We start from the raw sequence: 14,627 nt of genomic DNA, 5'->3' as shown, positions 1-14,627 counted from the left end.
ATGGTTATAATATACATAATAATCAACATATGGTATTTTCTACTATTTCATTAGCAACTTATGTTCTCCTTGTAAGGCCACTTAGATCTGAATGGCTGAAGGGGCATGGAAATACATATTTAGAAATAAAAATCCAACTTCACGTAGATGAAACTACTTGATGAAAGCCCCTTGCTCCAATGAGAATGGGAAACAGCAGAACTCTAATTTGAGGAAGAAAAGTTTTAGAAATGAAATAGTAACATAGGTGTACTGTATTCCTAACCTCTGACACAGTAACAGCAAAAACAAATCATACAGGAGTAGAAACATTTTATTACAAGTTTTCCAATACAGGCTCAGTGATCACTGGTTGAGACTCTTGTTGCAAGAGGAAGAGAGGGCTTCATACTGCTTTACTAAGGAAGCATATCTTGCAATACATGCCCTTCAGGAATATTTTAGCGAGGTAGAATATATTCCCCTCACCACATAAAAAAAATAGAAAAAGCACAGTGAAGAAGAGATAATCCAAATTCTAAAGATTTTTATTTATTCAAAAACCCCATGTATTTTATAAAGATATAGAACTTGTCACCAGCAATTATTTCGACTAGTAAACCAAGGATATGCACAATGAACGCTTTCTGTATATATTCCCAGAATGCCAATTGACGGGAAGTTCTGTGATGCAAATGGAGATACTTCGGATTCTTAGGTGCCAATTGGTATAAAGGTCTTTGAAGGCGATCACAGTTCTAAGACTTGAGACACTGATTGGTAGAAAGATTTGAAAGGAAGGGGAAAACTCCAGATTCTAAAATGTTGATTAGCTGGAAAGTGCTAGGATCCTCCAAGGGTGGTGCCAGGAGGAAGCGAGTGTTACGTGCGGGCATTACGCTCTGTCTCTGCCAGACACTCTCTTACTAGCGCCCGGGCATGAATAATGCCTGCAGAAAGAAAGTCACAAAAGTAAGGTAGGCTGAATAATGGATTTCAAAGCAGCAACACAAAGCACAAAGTATGTGGCAGAATTTGCAACCGTAGCATCTTCCACATAAAACATTTATATATACCTTATTAAATTCAAGATCAGTCAGAAGATAGAGGGCAAAATGCAGATGTGTGGGTTTGAATAAATCAGAAAGTACAAGATACTAACTGGCAGCAATGCAGTACACAACACAAGGAGCTGTTGTACAGCTGTCTTGCAGAAACAAATCAACGTTTCCCAACAAGCTAGGTTTATACCTGTTGGGGATAGATTCTAATCTAGCAGGTTCTACCTGTTCCTACTATGGCACAGCTATTTGCATTAGTGAGAATTGATTTGGCTGGAAATACTGAGAACTCTGGCTTTAGGGTTAGGGAGTTCTTTTCATTCATTCCTGAGCAAGGCGAGAACTAAACCAACTTTGAACTACAAACTCAAAAGACATGACTTGGAAGAGTCAATTGGAAATTGCCAAACCAGTCATATATTAATTACTGTGCAGCATTGTATTTGAGAATAGTTTGCAGAACTTCTGGGAAAGCCAGCCATATATATATGAACTTATAAGGAGCGTGGGAAATTCGGTGAGTGCCAGCCTCTGACAGGACAAATTTGAGTAACGGCACAAAAATGAGTAATTGTACTCAAATACTGTGATGAAAATGCTTCTTCCTACCTCGCTTCAGTCGTTCCATAGCGCTCTTGCTACCTGCGTATGTAGGTCGAATCTCTTTGCCCATCTCTTCAATCACCGAAAGCAAATCTGTGTATGTGCTCTGGGAGCCTTGGGCACCTGGTGGCTTCATAGCCTGCAAGATCAACAGCAGAAATAAAAAACAAAGGATCCTTCTACCATTATTTCCATCAACTAGCAAGCCCTTCCTCATCCTTATGTGCTCACCTGCACGTAGCCCATAGATGGGGGCCCAAAATCGTTGAAGAGAGGTCGAAAGGGGGCAGATGCTCCGGGGACAGAACCAGATGGCGATGGAACACTGGTAGCTGAAAAATAAGCGACGGTGTTAAACTCACTGCTAATCTAAATTCTTGGAGGATTTATTTCAAGTAAATTAAGAGGTTTTTTTTTTTAAAAAAATAGAATCAGATTTACAATACAGGCCTTCTGAACGGCTCGTGGGAATTTGATTCTCAAATTATGAAACTTCTGTTTGAACAATTCCATAATACAGTTGACATAAATCACACAATTGGAAGAGTTTTATTGCAACTTGTCCGAAATCTAAAATAGGGGAAAGGGAATCGGGTGTGACTATTTTTGGATAGATCAAAAACAATATACTGTTAATCTTGGAAATCTACCACCGGATCTCAATCGGTCAGAAAAAGAGTTAATTTTTGGTGTTCAAAACATTCATTTCAATTCAAGGATTAACCAATTCACAATTTTTCAAGAGTTAAAGAAAAATGTTAGATGTACGATTTCTTCTTCGTATCACAAATATATCACAAATAATTACACAATATATCTGAATACGTTACTCTGCAACTTTGGGGCACATGCGGTATTTGCAAAGTTTTTTAATATACAGAAATGCATGAATTAGAGTAATATATTCAGAAGCTGAAAAGACTAAACCAAGCATAAAGCCCGGAAAGGATTTTTAAAACTACCACCTAGTGCAAATATATTAATTTTATATAGAGGAACTTCAATATTCTCCCTAAAATAAGTAGTATTATTTTAATGTTAAGTATTTGATAATTAAATTGTTTCCCAATTTAAAACTGGAGAATATGGTCAAATTTACATGAAATTGAAAAAAGAATTTAATCCTTAAATTTTAAACCATTTAATGTTTTCACCATTAACACAATAGAATTTCCTTGGACTAGTATACTTACACATCTTACCAAGCCAAGGCCAAACAATGTGCACTAGAGCAGGGCTTTTCAACCAGTGGTACGGGTACCATCTGTGGTACATTGGCACCTGGCAGGTGGTATGCAACCATCCTAGAAAAGTGGTAGCAGGGGAGGGGAATGAGCTGAACACTGCATAAGCCTGAGCGAGAGATGGCTGGAGCCTGAATGGCAGCACTGCATAAGCCTGAGCGAGAGATGGCTGGAGCTGCAGGGCTGTCAGGGCTCAGCGGAAGTGCCAGGATCAGTGGCAAGCTCCAGCTGGAGCTCGGCGCTGATCCTGGTGCTTCTGCTGAGCGCAGAAGAAACGTCAATCAGCTGGAATGTTGCAGCATCTCCAGGGTCTTGTGGTTTACATTCAGATGCTTGGCAACTGATTCATACAGTATTTATGATGGTCAGTGTTCCAGGGTCATGTGAAGTGACCAAAACCTGCTGCAACCACCCAGCAGAGGGGGGGAAATAAAAACCAAACGCCTCCCCCACCCCACCCCTGCTGTCAATCCTCAACAGAAATGCTCACAACAATGAAAACCTTGGATAGGAGGAAGAGCGCCGCCAGGCGGGCAGGCAGGTGTCTTGCTCGGCTGTGGCTTGGTGGGCACTTTTTTCAGTGCCATTGTAACTTCGAACAGTCACTAAGAGAACTGTTGTAAGTCGAGGACTACCTGTACTTCATCACTTTTTCCGTTTTGCTTTTTTTTGGTCATCAAGTTTTTGACACTATGCTAGGCAACTGGTGGTACTTGGGTGTTTCCATATGCTAAAAGTGGTACAATGGGTGAAAAAGTTGAAAAGCCCTGCACTAGAGGTTAGCAAGGATATGTAGCTTGCTTACTTTGTAATCCCAGAAATCTTTTTTTAAAAAAACTGCTAATATATTCACACACATACAATTTTAAACAGCTGATTATTTGTGAATGCAGATATTATTTTATTCTAACTTATTTTTACCACTTTTTCAATAGAATACAGTAGTTGCTCAAGCATGTGTACATTTTAGTATCTTTTGATTCCCTTTTTAGGACTGAAGTAACAGAAATTTTATTTTAGGCTTTATGTTATATTCTAATATTATATTGACATTCTAATCTTATTTTGAGTGACAAACAAATTGTAACCTTACCTGATGTAGGAGGTATGCTAATTTATATCTTCATTACTATCTGACTGACTACTGCAATTCACTTTATATGGGGCTGACATCTTTTATCCCCCTTGTTACTTGTGTACATTTTGTTTTTGCTGGAGTTTTATGGTGCTACTATTGTTTTAATCATAGCTTGGATCCTTTGCATTTTGCTAATACGTTATGTGAGCTACTGATTTTGCCTTGCTAGACTGAGATACGTTTAGTAAATAAATGAATAAAATATCTTGAAAGTATCAGCAAGTCTTTAAGAAATGGAAGAGGAATAAGTAACAAAAATATATTTATAATGTGAACAGAGAACTTCCCCTTGGCTTTTCCATCTTGACCACAGTAGCTTGTGGGTTTTAATTCAACTTCCTGTAGCCCAGTGTATAACATAAAGCAGAATTTTATGGGTTTTTACTAAGAACTTGCTGCTCTATACTGATCTGAATTCAGCCATTATTCTTGGCTGTCAACTTCATCTTCCTTTTCTCATCCTAACCATGTGAGCCTAACACTCTAAAAGAAGAGCATAATTTCAGTATTTTATGAGTCATCTTGCGAATTCTATTATACAATGATAAGACACTTAAAAAGTAAATAGTACATATGTACACATAAAAGGTACACTATTCATCATTCCTAAATCATATTATGGTTTACTAAAACTATTCAACTCAGGACAAATTTCTAAAAGTAGAAAAAATACAAAGTCCTTAACTGAGGAAAGAAAAGAGTATTATGCCATTAATAAAGTGTATGTTTTTAGACTATGAACTATCTGGAATTAATTTGTGACAAAGAAAGAGTATGAAAACAACTCAATTACTTTGATCAGTAAATTAATTTGTGCAAACGAATCACCTATTCAGGGGTAGGCAACCCAGCCAGCATGGCTGGCTTAGGAATTCTGGGAGTTGAAGTCCACAAGTCATAAAAGAGCCAAGGTTGCCTACCCTGAATGCTACTACAAACTGAAGCAAACTATTGCAGATGTTACTTTAGTACAGATTTCTTCCACAGGAAATACCTTTTCAAAGTAATTATACAAATAATATACCAATAATATACGAACTAGAAAAGGAAGATTTTTATAAAGTGGAAGTCTGCCGATTCTTTTCTTTGAAAACTATTAATGTTTTCAAGATATCTAATACATGCATATAGAAAACTCAGTTAATAACCCTTTGCATGGACTAGAATATATGAAAGATTGATCAAATCCAACAGTATTATTCTGGCTGCTAATATTAGTCCATGGTGAGGCAGATAATTAAGTTTGCTATTTGAAATCTAACTGAAGACGACTTCCATGGAAAAAATGGCAAACTAAAGACAGCTCTGTTATGAATAAGTATTGATGTGATATTTAAATTGCTTGTAGTTATTTTATAAGAGTTAAAGTGCGATAGATTTAATATTTTATTGTTGTTTGCATAAGGTAGACTATGATTGTTTGTATTTTTATACCCTGTATTGAGCTCTGGGAAGTCGGGGACGGGGGGGGGGGAGGGGAGGGAGGTGTTGGGGAGGGTTGGGGAGAGGGGAGGGGGTTGGGAGGGGTTTTGTCTTTTTTAAAAAATGTATTGTAAAACTTTTCAATTAAAAAAAAAGTCAGCTCTGTTACAAGCAGAGCCAATAACTGCAGCAAAATGAAGAGAGAGTGAGAAAACCAGAATTTGTAATTCCTATCTGAACAAGGAGAGGACTTCAGATTACACGTAAGTGCTCAGAGAGCTGCTCCTCATCAGAAGGCTGAAAGACAGCACTGGAAATCGAACTAAAGCCAAATTTGCTCAAACCACGGTCTACACTTTTAATGACACTGGGTTTCCATACTTCCTTCTCTAGTTACTTTCAGAAATTGCTTGTTAAGTGCTGTTTAAGATATTAGGAATCTTTGAATTGACAAATTTTATAGCACTAGGTGAATTTCTTTCATTCCTTTCAAAATACATATTAAATACAAGTTTAAGGACTTATAAAATTCTTAGAGTAAATGGGTGATTAGAACTTTGATTTTAGAAAGTTACAAATGGTGTAAGGGTCTACTAGTTGAATTTGAAATAAAATTTTGAAATTAATTCTTAAGAAGCTTTTCCATGGGAAAATGCATTTGTTTTGAAAAATGATTTGATGGGACTTGAAGGCTATACATTAGAGCCAGGGTGTCAAACTGCCAGCCCATAGGCTGGATGCGTCATGGCAAAACCGCACCCTCCCCATTGTCAGCAATGGCAAAAAAGTCAAGATACGTCGCAACATGTCACATGACATTGCAAGTTTGACACCCCTGCATTAGAGGGAACTAGAAGAAACTAAAGATTACAATTAAAGAACTAAATTTGATTTATTAATATAGAAAGGAACAAAACACTCTTAACATTGCATGTTTTTAAAAAATTGACACATGTTAATTTTAAGTGTGTCTACTATTATAGATTGTGCTTAAAGATTTTATGGAGGACAAACATATTTTATTGGACAAGACTGAGGGTGATTTGACATTTAAAAATGACAGGCTAAAGAAATTATATGGAAAAAGAAGCTATACTGGATATACAAATGAAACCCATTGATGTCTTAATAATTAAAATATACAAATAATAAACCAAAAGATGAACTGGCTAACTTTCCTATATTGGATTTTTAAAAAAGGTTGAAACTTTGAAGAATTTTGTGAGAGTGAAAAAAAGAAAAGAAATCAAGTTCCTAGGGCATTATTTGAAGGGATAAAAAAATCTCTGGTAACCCTTAATGGACTTTTGCTGAATGACAAAGTTTTAAAGATTTGTGATATGTAAGGAAGAAATCACGTTTTATATTTTAAGAGAAGGTATTAAGTTACTAAAAGGGACGCGGTGGCTCAGTGGTTTAGGACGCTGAGCTTGTCGATCAGAAGGTCGGTAGTTTGGCGGGTCGAATCCCGAGTGCCGCGTAGCAGAGTGAGCGCCTGTTACTCGTCCCAGCTTCTGCCCACCTAGCTGTTCGAAAGCACGTAAAAATGCAAGTAGAAAAATAGGGACCACCACGGTGGGAAGGTAACAGCGTTCCGTGCGCCTTTGGCGTCTAGTCATGCCGGCCACATGACCACGGAGACGTCCTCGGACAAGCGCTGGCTCTTCGGCTTTGAAACGGAGATGAGCACCGGCTCAATCTTTTGCAAGCACCATACATACATTCATTCCAACAGTCACTTATCTTCAAAGCTATATAATGGAATGCCAAAAGAAGCATAAGTACATTGGCAGGAGGGTATCAGCATAGCTAATATCTCCAGGAACTTTCTGTAACCACACCAAGATATGTACAAGGAGCAGAATTAGTAGTCTGTGTACTAGGAAAAAAGTAATTTCCATTCCTAAATATGGTAGCCAGATTCTAGGCAACACTCAGTCAGAATACTCTTTAACAGAAAAACTGACAGGATCCAGTTCCGTTCTTCAGGTATATGAAATTGTTTCTTCCTGGCCACTGCCACTTATGCTATGTTCAAATAAGTTAGCCCTAGTTATAAGTAAAATTGTAATTTGTCCTCCTTTGTGCTTTTCAATTAAACTTTAATGTATTGCTAATCTAGGAAAAGGGACGCGGTGGCTCAGTGGGTTAGGACGCTGAGCTTGTCGATCAGAAGGTCAGCAGTTTGGCGGGTCGAATCCTGAGTGCCGCGTAACAGAGTGAGCGCCCGTTACTCGTCCCAGCTTCTGCCAACCTAGCAGTTCGAAAGCAAGTAAAAATGCAAGTAGAAAAATAGGGACCACTCCGGTGGGAAGGTAACAGCGTTCCGTGCGCCTTTGGCGTCTAGTCATGCCGGCCACATGACCACGGAGACGTCCTCGGACAAGTGCTGGCTCTTTGGCTTTGAAACGGAGATGAGCACCGGCCCCTAGAGTTGGAAACGACTAGCACGCAGGTGCGGGGGAACCTTTACCTAATCTAGGAAAACCCGATTCACCCAATATTATGTAACCCTATATTGCTCAAACAGAAATCCAGCTGAGTTTAATGGGGCTCACTCTTTGCACATACACTGCAATTTTATACCAGTCCACACCGAATATAATCAGAAATCTCTCAAAATATGCAGACTGAGCTTTCCTTCTATTTCTCCGCTTTTACCATCCAGAAGTTAAAACTTTTTACTTTTCTGGGCCGGTTCGCTTTTCTTTTTAACCAACAGCCCTTTCTTACTTTAAAAGAAGTAGTGTAATAAGACACTCACACATATATATAGAAACAAACAAAATGAATGTATACTTTAAACAAAAGGGAAATTAACTAAGGCGAATAATATATATTATAATATATATATGTGCAGTATATACATATATACATATACATATACATACACATACACATATACATATACATATACATATATATATATATATATATATATATATATATATATATATATATGTGTGTGTGTAAATTACTAACAAAGAATTAAAGGGAAACTGAGATGCATTTCTGACTTATTAGTCGTCATCAGCCAGCCATACCCTTCTGAGATTCGAACCATGGGCTGATTATATATATATATATGATATATATTATATATATATATATATATATATATATATATATATATATATGATTATATATATATATATTCGCCTTAGTTACTTTCCCTTTTGTTTGAAGTATACATTCATCTTGTTTCTTTCCATCTAATACAACCAGGGTTTCTTTCTCCCCTCTTCCCTTTTCTGATCCGCCGCCCCCGAGCCTCTGCCTTATCAAGCTGCTCTGGAAGGCCCAAGAAAAACCTGCCAGGAAAAGGGCGGAGAAGGGGTGAGGCAAGCCTCTAGGGCCGGGCACTGACCCCAGGCGACTCCGCCGTAGAGCCTTCCGCCCCGTTCGGCTTTCCGCCGGCCCCTCTGCTCGGGCGCGGGAGGCGGGCAGGCAGGCGGGGGCTCTTACCGACCGGCGGGGCTCCGGGGGCGGGACTGGCGCTACTGCTGCTGGTGCCGGCGGCTCCTGAGCTGGTGGGGGCAGGCGCGATAGGCTTGTAGGACATCCCCGACTCCGCGCTCTCTAGTACTGGCTGGCCCGCGATTGGCGCGCTGCTCCGGCTTCAGCCGCGACTGCCGCTGCTCCGATTGGAGGGGAGGCTACAAAAAGTACACCCCTGGCTGGCAAACTCTTTTTTCCTCCGCCGGTCCCGATTGGTCAGAGGCGTCCTAAATGCCGCCTACCAATCGGCTGCGTGGGTCCTTCCTTCCCCCCTGCCGGCTCCACGCCTCTTCAGCTGCCTGTCCCGGCTTGGTTCCCCGGCGAGCGTGGGGGGGTCTCTTTCTCGCGCCCGGGGAGGCAGGCGCGCGCGCGCTTCGCCCTTCGGTCCCTCGAGCGAGCGGAGCGGCCGCGCTTTCCCTCCCTCTTTCGTGCTCGCGGTGCTAGGCGGCTTGACCCTGGGAGAGCGAGCGAGCGAGCGAGCGCGCGCTTCTTCCGCCCCGTTTCGCTCCTCGTCCCCTCGCGCTCCGAGCGGAGTCCCGCGAGTGGCCGCCGCGGATTACGCCTTCATCTCGCGCCTACGTGTCTCGCTCCCTCCCCCTGTGACCTCACTGCGTACTATCACCCGTCCCGTCCGTTTCCATAGCGACGGGAGGGCCCGAACAGTGGCCTGCCTGATGTCCCTTCGTCAGGCCTTTGGGTTCCGAAGGAAGGCGGTGGGGCCTCAGTTGCCTCTTTACCCCGCGCCTTTGTGGCTCGTTGGGCGGGCATCTACGTGTTGCGGAGTGCCCTCTTGAACCGTTTTGAGCCCCCTAAAAGTTTGGGGCGTTCTTTTTCCGGGGTGGGGGTGGGGAGGGAGTCTATTACCTCGAACGTTGAACGTGACCTATTTCTGTATTTTTATTTTAGTTTTTATATTTCCTATGCCTGTAACTGGAATTTTTATTCGAAGAGAGATGAAGAGGGTCAGGGATCAGAGGTCAGGGTTTCTCTTTGGATACTGCATGGTTCACTAGCTGAATATTTTGCAACACTATCAGAGGTGCGAGGCCCTTCTGCAACACGTTTTGCAAGTTTATTCAGATATTTTTATTGCAGTGGACTTCCAAAATTTCATGGTGATTGAACTGCCTCTCTTTTCTTTGATATATAAAGAAAGGATAAAATTACTTGGGATACGATTTTTTATTGTATGGCTACATTTTATAGTTTTGCATATTGGTGATAGTGAGGGTATAAAATAGTATTAATAAACAGTAAAAAAATAGCTTCATCTCAGGTGCTGAGTTGTTTAATGATAGATTCCAGATTCCCAAACAAAAATAGTATTTTTGTTGTCATCTGTAAAAGCATCGATTTATGACAAAAGAGTTGAACAGTTTTTTACTATAAGATAGTAGGTATATGGGGAGAAGGTAATCCACAAACATCTGAAGCAAATTGCAATACAGATATTCCTCAACTTACGACCATAATTGAGCCCAGAATTTGTGTTGCTAAGTGAGAAATTTGTTAAGTGAGTTTTACCCTATTTTACTACTTTTCTTGCCACATTTGTTAAGTGGATCATCATTGCAGTTAAATTAGTAACATGGATGTGAAGTGAGTCTGGTTTCTACATTGACTTTGCTAGTCAGAAGGTCACAAAAAATAATCACATGACCCCAGCACATTGCAACTGTCAAAATATGAACCAGTTGTCAAGAATCCGAAAATATATGATTTAATTTACCGTATATATCACATGATTTATTTTCATATAAATGAAAAATGGTCATAAGTCACTTTTTTCAGTGCCATTGTAACTTCGAAAAGTCACTAAATGAACTGTTGTAAGTCAAGGATTACCTGTGGTGTCAAAATCATGATGTGTTGTCACATAAATTACAGCTATGTTATGTTCATACAACATATATAAACTGATAGAAGTTCATAAGGTGTGTTATTTGCCCCCCTGTGAGTAAAAGTGAGCTACACGTAGTCCTTGACTTACAACCATCTGTTTAGTGGCCAAACTTACAGCTGCTCTGAAATCCTTTCATTTATGACCATTGCAGCAACTTTATTTGACAATGGGAATGAAAACAGAAATATGAAAATAAAGCTCAAACTTTTCATGGAACTGTAATTAATGCCTTCTGAGTCTGAATTTCAAGTCCTATGCTGGCTGGAATTCAATCTTATTGTACAGCACCAAGCTAAAGAAAGGTATTTTAAAGCAGAAGTCACCAACCTTTTGGGTACCGGGGACCGTTTTCGTGGAAAGAGGTTTTTCCGCGGATTGGAGGGTGCATGGTTTTGTGTGCTGCCTGCATCTCGCGGATGGGGATTTGTTTGTGTGGCCCAGTTGCTGGCATGCCGCAGCCCAGTACTGGTCCACGGACCTGGGGTTGGGGACTCCTGTTTTAAAGTATATATGAATAGATGGCAGGTTCAGTTTAAAAAAAAACAGCTCTTCCAATTTGCAGTACAGATAGGAATGTATAGCAGACTATCCACTGCCTTGATTTTTTAATTTTAAATGGTTCCCTTCTGTTTAAAAAACCGAGTGAAACTTTGTACTGATTTAGGCTATAAAATATGAATATTTTCTTTACTAGGTCACAATTCTTTGGGAGTGAACTTCAAGAATCTATTAGGCATAATAGAGAAAAATTCTGTGTTAGGTAAATATGTCAAACATGGATGGTGGAAATGCAATAAAAATTAAAAGCTAAGATTCCATAAATTTTTAATTTAAAGTTTATTTAGAATAAGATTAGGATGATGCCCTATGAATAATTTTGATCTCTGAGACAATGCAGTTCCTACTTATGACCATTTTTGTATCCTCATGGTCAGTGATCAAAATCTAGAGGCTTGGCAACTAACTCATATTTATAATGGTTGCAAGATCCTAGAGTCATATGGATTACAATCAAAGTCAATGGGAAAGCCAGATTGACTTAACAACTGTATTGCTAACTTAAAAACTGCAGAGATCAAAACTTTGTCATTCAGTCCTGATCTGCACAAGCCCACTAAAGATTACCAGAGATAACAACATATCTATTTTAATCTTGATCAAATAAACCAACTTTGCAGTTGTTAAGTTAGCAACACAGTTGTTAAGTGAATCTGGCTTTCCCATTGACTTTGCTTGTAATCCATATGACTCCAGGATCTTGCAACCATTATAAATATGATCAGTTGCCAAGTGTCTAGATTTTGATCACTGACCATGAGGATGCAAAAATGGTCATGTAGGAAAAACGGTCATAAGTCACTTTTTCCAGTGCTGTTGTAACTTTGAACAGTCACTAAATGAGATAGTCAAGGGCTACCTGTACTATCTTTGTACTTTGAGTATACACTCCCTACAGTAGTGGCCAAAATTGTGGAAACCTTTTGGGGAAAGTGTACAGTAGAAATGCCACCTTTGGTTAAGTTTCCACCAATTTTTCTTTTAATTTCTTTATAACTGTAGCCTTGTTCACTTAATAATACTATTTTACATTGCTTTCTGGGCGACCAGTCAACTCTTTGCACAATTTCTTTAATTTTACTACGTTTTACAAGCTCACTAAATGAAAAAAAACCAACAACCAACCAACTTGATAGCGATCACATAATACACTGATAAATGTCCTCCTCTCAGCTTCAATACATGACATCAATAACTGAATGCTACTGTTATCTGATTGGCTCATTGCCAAAACAAGATGACGCCTGATTGGCTCTCTAAACACTCATGCTCATTGGCTACAATCAGATGAAGGAAAGCTACCTGATATCAATCTAAGCAAGTTGTGCTTCCTTTTTCTGGTTATTTGGCTATACCTTTTCATAGAATACAGTACAGATAATTGAACAAACTATATTGCATTACATTCTTGATTAAATTATCTTTCCATTGATATATAATTTTATGGTACTACTCCCAAAAGAAAGTGGTGTTATTATCTATCAAACCTCAAAAATATACTTTTCCCAAAAGGTTTCCACAATTTTGGCCACTGTGTATAGTCAGTGGTGGGATTCCAATATGTGAACAACCAGTTCTCTGTGTGGATGCCGCTTCCGGAAGTCCATTCTGGGCCTGGGCAACAAAAAAATTAGCTACCGGTTCTGCCTAAGTGGTGCAAACCGGCTGAATCCCACTACTGCCTATAGTCTTGGGAGCAAGTCAAATGTCAGATGACTAGAGAAGTGTATTATCTTCCAAAAAGGGAAAAAGGAGAAACCCAGGAATCATAGACTAGTCAGACTTAACATTGATTCTAGAACAGATCATGAACAGCTTTATCTGCAAACATAGAAATTACTTTCTCTGGATTTATCAAAACAAATCTCACCAGACTAACTTTAACTCTGATCAATTATTTTCTTTAATTTTCATGGAAATACTGTAGACATAATATTTCAGCAAGGCATTCAATAAAATCACTGAACAACATTCTGATTAGCAAGCTAGAGAAATGTGGGGTAATAGCATAACAATTAAATAGATTCATAACTACCTGAAAATTATACTCAGTGTTTATCAAAGCTTCTTCATCAAACTAGGTGTGGTATTGAGGGGACAAGACTAAGGTGTGGCCCTGGGCCTTTCAGTATTTTTATTAACAACCTGCATTAATAAAATTTGTAAATAAAACTTGCAAAATAAGTAAAGTTTTATTAGTAACTTGCATATGTAGACCGAATAAATGCTTATTAAATTAGCAGATGACACAAGACTGGAAAGGATAACTCCAAAGAAAATAAAATTCAGAACAAACTTGTCAGGTTAGGGAAATGGGCTGAATGAAATTTAACAGAAAAATGCCAAAATTCTACACTTCAAAAAAACAAAATATGCAATTATAGAATAGAAAATTATTGGGTTGTTTATAGTACTTGTGAAGCAGTTTTGGGAACAATAGTTGATCAGAAGCTGAACATGAATTAGCAGTTCATCTGGCTATAAAAAGTCAAACACATAACCAAATTATTATAGGTACCGGTAATAAGAAGAAATAGTTCCCCTTGTGTGCATTCCACCTGAAAGTTTCAGGCAAACTGAAACAGGTTCAAAGAAAGCCAGCAGAATTGGATTAGATTAGAAGGCTAGAAATGACATGGGAAGAATGCGAATTAAAAGAACAAGGATGCTTGGCCTTCAGAATAAAAGCTTAGAGGGGACATGATAGATCTCTCAAATATGATACTGCTAGTTCATATTCAATTTGTAATCACATAAAAGATGATACGTATATAAAAATTCAAGACCTGTTTTTAATGGAAAATGAATTTAAATTATAGGAGGGAGATTCTGATAGTTTAAAAAAAATGGTAATAGGAAGAACAGTTTCACAATGCAGTTATGTTTCTTTGCTCAATGTGTTCAGAAAGGGACATCTTTTGGAATGTTTTAATCTGGATTTCTGGAAACCCTATCTTCACAGACTTTATTGGTCTGCTGCGAAATCATTGTGAAACTCTGAAACATTTTGGTACACACTTATTTAGGACATCACGCTGGGTTCTATCAGGTGTCTTTGAGTGCATCTTAAAGCTCATTCTATATTCCCTGCAGGCTGTACGTTTTCAAAGACACAGTAGGAAAGCTAGTTCATCGTGGGTTTGTTGTTGGTTTTTTTGAGGGAATTCTAGCAAGCTTCCAAGAGTTTCTAGGGTTCTCCAGAAGACTAAAAATATGATACA

At 39.0% G+C, this 14,627-nt stretch overlaps 1 protein-coding gene across 3 annotated transcripts; it reads right to left on the bottom strand.

Annotated features, from left to right (window-relative positions):
• Window positions 1-301: 301 nt before the first annotated feature.
• Window positions 302-9,485, bottom strand: CDK2AP2 (cyclin dependent kinase 2 associated protein 2). Of its 3 annotated transcripts, none has more exons than XM_083358654.1 (4): window positions 8,913-9,485; window positions 1,875-1,975; window positions 1,650-1,782; window positions 302-929 (listed from the first exon to the last, which is right to left on the bottom strand). In XM_083358654.1, the coding sequence occupies exons 1-4, from the start codon at window positions 9,007-9,009 to the stop codon at window positions 862-864; spliced, it is 399 nt and encodes a 132-aa protein (XP_083214780.1). In that variant the 5' UTR covers window positions 9,010-9,485; the 3' UTR covers window positions 302-861. The 3 variants fall into 3 exon arrangements, with proteins under 3 accessions (XP_083214780.1, XP_083214782.1, XP_083214781.1); XM_083358656.1 differs by having other exon boundaries at window positions 9,188-9,485; XM_083358655.1 differs by having other exon boundaries at window positions 8,815-8,963.
• Between the last annotated feature and the right edge of the window lie 5,142 nt (window positions 9,486-14,627).

This window comes from Vipera ursinii, assembly GCF_947247035.1.
Source record: "Vipera ursinii genome assembly, chromosome: 1".
Lineage (NCBI taxonomy): Eukaryota > Metazoa > Chordata > Lepidosauria > Squamata > Viperidae > Vipera > Vipera ursinii.
This window is presented reverse-complemented; position numbering and strand designations above follow the sequence as displayed.

Bases quoted from the DNA above. Each gene is read 5' to 3' on its own strand.
- CDK2AP2 (XM_083358654.1), bottom strand. From the start codon at position 9,009: ATGTCCTACAAGCCTATCGCGCCTGCCCCCACCAGCTCAGGAGCCGCC. The intron at 1,976-8,912 runs GTAAGAGCCCCC...CTTATTTTTCAG, and splicing joins CCCCGGAGCCCCGCCGGTCG to CTACCAGTGTTCCATCGCCA. The intron at 930-1,649 runs GTAGGAAGAAGC...TTCTTTCTGCAG, and splicing joins TATGGAACGACTGAAGCGAG to GCATTATTCATGCCCGGGCG.